General features: G+C 38.4%; 1 protein-coding gene across 1 annotated transcript in view; it reads left to right on the top strand.

The window, feature by feature from the left end:
* Window positions 1-3,980, top strand: part of GSTCD (glutathione S-transferase C-terminal domain containing) — a 128,491-nt gene that overhangs the window by 119,495 nt on the left and 5,016 nt on the right. The window contains exons 9-10 of the mRNA XM_019630096.1: window positions 3,321-3,387; window positions 3,637-3,820. Coding sequence (XP_019485641.1) covers window positions 3,321-3,387; window positions 3,637-3,820 — 251 coding nt within the window. The remainder of the gene's footprint in view (window positions 1-3,320; window positions 3,388-3,636; window positions 3,821-3,980) is intronic.

The raw sequence follows: 3,980 nt of genomic DNA, 5'->3' as shown, positions 1-3,980 counted from the left end.
TAATTTAGTAACAATTTAAATGAGTAATTTATATAATCATTTTTTTAAATATATGGAACTTGAGAAATCATATATCCTATAAACACAATTTAGAAAAATCATTAAGGCAAAATAGAGGGCTTCCCAAGTGAAGAGTGCAGATAGAAGTACTTCAACCCACTTCTCCCCAAGGAAGACCACACCCCCACATAACAATGAGAGCAAGAACCAGAAAAAGGATACTCCATTATTGATGAAATTATGTTCACCATTCTGTAACTTGAACCACAATATATGAAAGCAGGAAATAGATTGAAGAAAAATGGTAGATAATATTGAGTAGAGAAGAGGAAGATCAAACTTCAGTGCATGGGGAAAGGGAATGGCAAGAGGGCTATCAGGAAGTAAATCACTCTACTCTCAAAGAATCCCAGAAAATTTCAGGAAATCAGGACACCAGAAACCTCAGAGAAAGGGGATAAAGGGAGGCTGAAATTATGTTTAATTTTAAAATGTTATTTAGAGACCCAGATCCCCATCCCCATCATGTGTAGACAGGTAACTATTTCTGCCTGCACCTGCAAGAGACCTGAAGTTGATTCTGTGAAGAAACTGAACCAGAGATGCTCCAAGTATAGTGATATGAGGCACACAGGAGGGCAAGTGTGACATGTTATACTGAAAACAAAAACCAAGTAAGAATCTGCAGACCAAATAATGGAAATATTCCCCATACACACCCCACTCCACCATTTGCCCTTCGTTCCAGAACCTCAGAAGCTAGAATCATCTCCTTAATCAAAGTGATTAAAAGATTCTCCTCTGCAGAATCAGAACTGTCCCAGAGGAAAGAACTACAGACACTACAGCTGTAATGAAAACAAGCAAACATAAGCCAGCTGGTCACCTGAGCACCCCATCACCAGTGAAGCCCCCCAGCCTCCAAGCTTTTCATTCAGAGCTTCCGGTCAACTTTTAGTGATTTGCTCTCTCATATGAACTGATAGCCAAAGGGTATATAGTTTGAACATTTCTTAGCATTGTTTTTCATGTAATAATCCCTTGCATGGCCGTGTATAGAGATGTTCCTGGTTTCTTTTGAGAGCTGCAGAGTACTTCACTGTATTTATCCACCAGTCTTCTGTCCATGGAAAATCGGCTTGTTTCCATTTTGTTGTTATTTCACATACTGCCGCAATGAATAAAGTTTTTATAGTTTTGTCAATGTGTCCCTTGAACAAATTTGTAGAAGTGAAATCTCAGGTTGCACCTGGAATTTTACTGGGCGTTGCTAAATTCCTCCTCCCCCTGGTTGTGACATTGTGGGACTCCCATCAACAATATATGATACTGTCTATTCCTGCACAGCCTGGCCCATAGACAGGCATCACGTTTTAGGATTTTTGTCACTCTTATAGGTGATAAGTAGTATCTTAATGTAGTTTAAATACATATTTCTCTTATTTTGAATAATATTAAATGATTGTGGTTTAAGGCCTATTTGCATATTTTTGTTTGTGAGTCGTCCAACTCTTGCCCATTTTACTTTCAGATTATTGGGCTTTTTCTTAATTTTTACAAGCTTGTTATATATTAGGGATATTAATCCTTTGTTCTATATGTTGCAAATCTTTTTCTCACTTTGTCATTTGTCTTTTCACATATNTGGTTCATTTATCCACAAAAAACTAAAGTTTATTTTTCCCAGAAAACTTAATTCGTATTAAAATGGGATAACAACATTTTATCCATGTTTGGTAACATTAATACTTGTAAATACATTTGCAGTGTTTGTACATTGAGTAGAGTTATTATGTTAGATCTCTTCCTTACTGTTATGAAGAAACTGAAGGATCTATCAGAAGCCACATAAGAAAATAATAAAGATGGAAAAATCAACTAAGCATGCCAAAATCGATGCATTAAAAATACATAAACAAGGAAGACAATGTTTTCTTTCTTGGAAAAAGAATTTACTTGTATATTATTAATCATAGACCAATATATTTGACATTTATAATATTAAACATTACCTGAAGTGGAAGACCTACAATAACATGTCAACTTTAAACAATCAATTTATCCAAGACTTTGCTTTAGAAAAAGAAATCACATTTAGAAGCATAATAGCAGCTAACAGTGATTGTATAGTTAAGCACTGAGCTAAGTGCTCTCCACCCCATTATCTCAGTAAATTCTGAAAATACTTACGGAGTATGTACATACTATTATTTATATTTTACAGATGAGAGAACTGGGACAAAGCTTGCCTAGGGTCCTTCACCTGGTAGATGATGGAGCTGCACTATGAACCCAAATTATTTGATTGCAGATGTGAAGCTCTTATCCACTTTTGCAATGGCCCCCAGTGATAGCGTCACAGCAGTGGAAGGCTAGGTTCCAAAATTAGTGCTTAAAATGATTGAGTGGCGTCAAAACTAGTTTTAAAAATTATTTAGAAAAGCCCCACATTGGAGACCATCATGGGCTGGAAAACAGATCGCTGTATCTTAGGCGGAGCACCAGATGCAGTCATTAGCTTACATTCAAGGACCGTGTTATATGAGAAATACTTGTCTTTAAACTCTAAAATCAAAGTCGGAATAGCAAGATACTCACAGTTGGGGAGGGATTTGAGCCCTGAGGCTGAAGGAACAAGTGATTTCCTTCTCCTTCTCACACTCTGGAGCACAAACATATGGAAAAAGCTTGCCCTTTCCTGCCTGCATGCTCTCTTTCACTCTCCCTCTTCCTCCTCCTTTCTGTTCCCCACACTGAGTTCATTGAATGTACACTTGAATATATATNACACATGGACTTAGTGCCCAAATACCTTGAGAGTCACGTTAGAAGTGTTTTTCTCCACAGTTCAATTTAGCCAGCAAGCCTTTACTGAGTACCCACTGTGTGCCTTCTCCTTTCAAAATTTAACTTCTACTGGGGAGGACACGTACACAAATAATTCCAAAAACATGTGATGGGACCTACCAGGACAAGATAAATGAGCCTCGTGTAAGGTTGTGATTGCCGCAACATTACCTATATTTACAGTGACTCTTCATTTACAAACACCATGAAGACAAAGGGTATGCTTTGCTTTCTCTTGCCTTTTCTTCATATTATATCATTCTAAAGCCTTCTGTTCCTCTGTTGATACCAATTTATGGGAGCTTAATAAAAGCTACTCATTTGAACCATTTTATTAGCACCCTGCACATTGCCACTAAATTTTATAATGAAGCATTAAAGTGGGTTGTGTAATGCATAAAAGTTGAGACAAAGAAAAGAACTAACATCGCACAAGCATTTCAATGACCTTAATAAAAAATGGAGGCCACCAGTTGAATGTACAAAAGACCGAGGAGACCAATGATGAATCTGAGTTCAGCTCGTTGGCTAAGCTGACAGGTGAGATCATTTACACACTTGGAAACTGCAGCTGTTCTGAATGAACAGTTGTCATGGGAGCACTGCTGTCATCTCGACTGCAACTAATCACTCACCTTTGGCGACTTGCAGATCTGAGAGTGCTGTGCAGACTCATCAGCTCTCACCCCTTTCAAGCCTTGTTCTTTTTTTGTTAATGCAATCTTTCCTAAAATGGTTAAGCAGCAGCAGCAATAATCTCCCTCCCATTCCCTCACATCCTCTTTGCAGCTCGTCTTAAAGCCGAAACTGATACGCCTCCTGTGGCCTTTTGGAGGGAGAGGAGAGAGAGTGAGCCAGCCTCCTCCCCTCTAAAGGGACTGCGTGAAGGGAAGAATCAGAAAAAACAAAGGCGAAGCCCGCACCTCGCTGGGTTCAAGAGAACTACAGGAGCCCCAAATAGTGGTCCTGCCTCGTACTGCCCTTTCCTCTGGTGACAGAAAGGAAAGCCACTTAGAATGTTTTCTTAGGGCTACATTCCTGAGATTCAAATTTTATTAAAGGAAAAATATAAATGAATGTTGGGTCTTTTAGTTTTAACACATTATAATCCAAATTGTAGCCATATTTTGGCT

Source organism: Hipposideros armiger, unplaced genomic scaffold (assembly GCF_001890085.2).
Source record: "Hipposideros armiger isolate ML-2016 unplaced genomic scaffold, ASM189008v1 scaffold_892, whole genome shotgun sequence".
Taxonomy (NCBI): domain Eukaryota; kingdom Metazoa; phylum Chordata; class Mammalia; order Chiroptera; family Hipposideridae; genus Hipposideros; species Hipposideros armiger.
The sequence above is the reverse complement of the archived record's forward strand: the minus strand, read 5'-3'. Positions and strand labels throughout refer to the sequence as shown.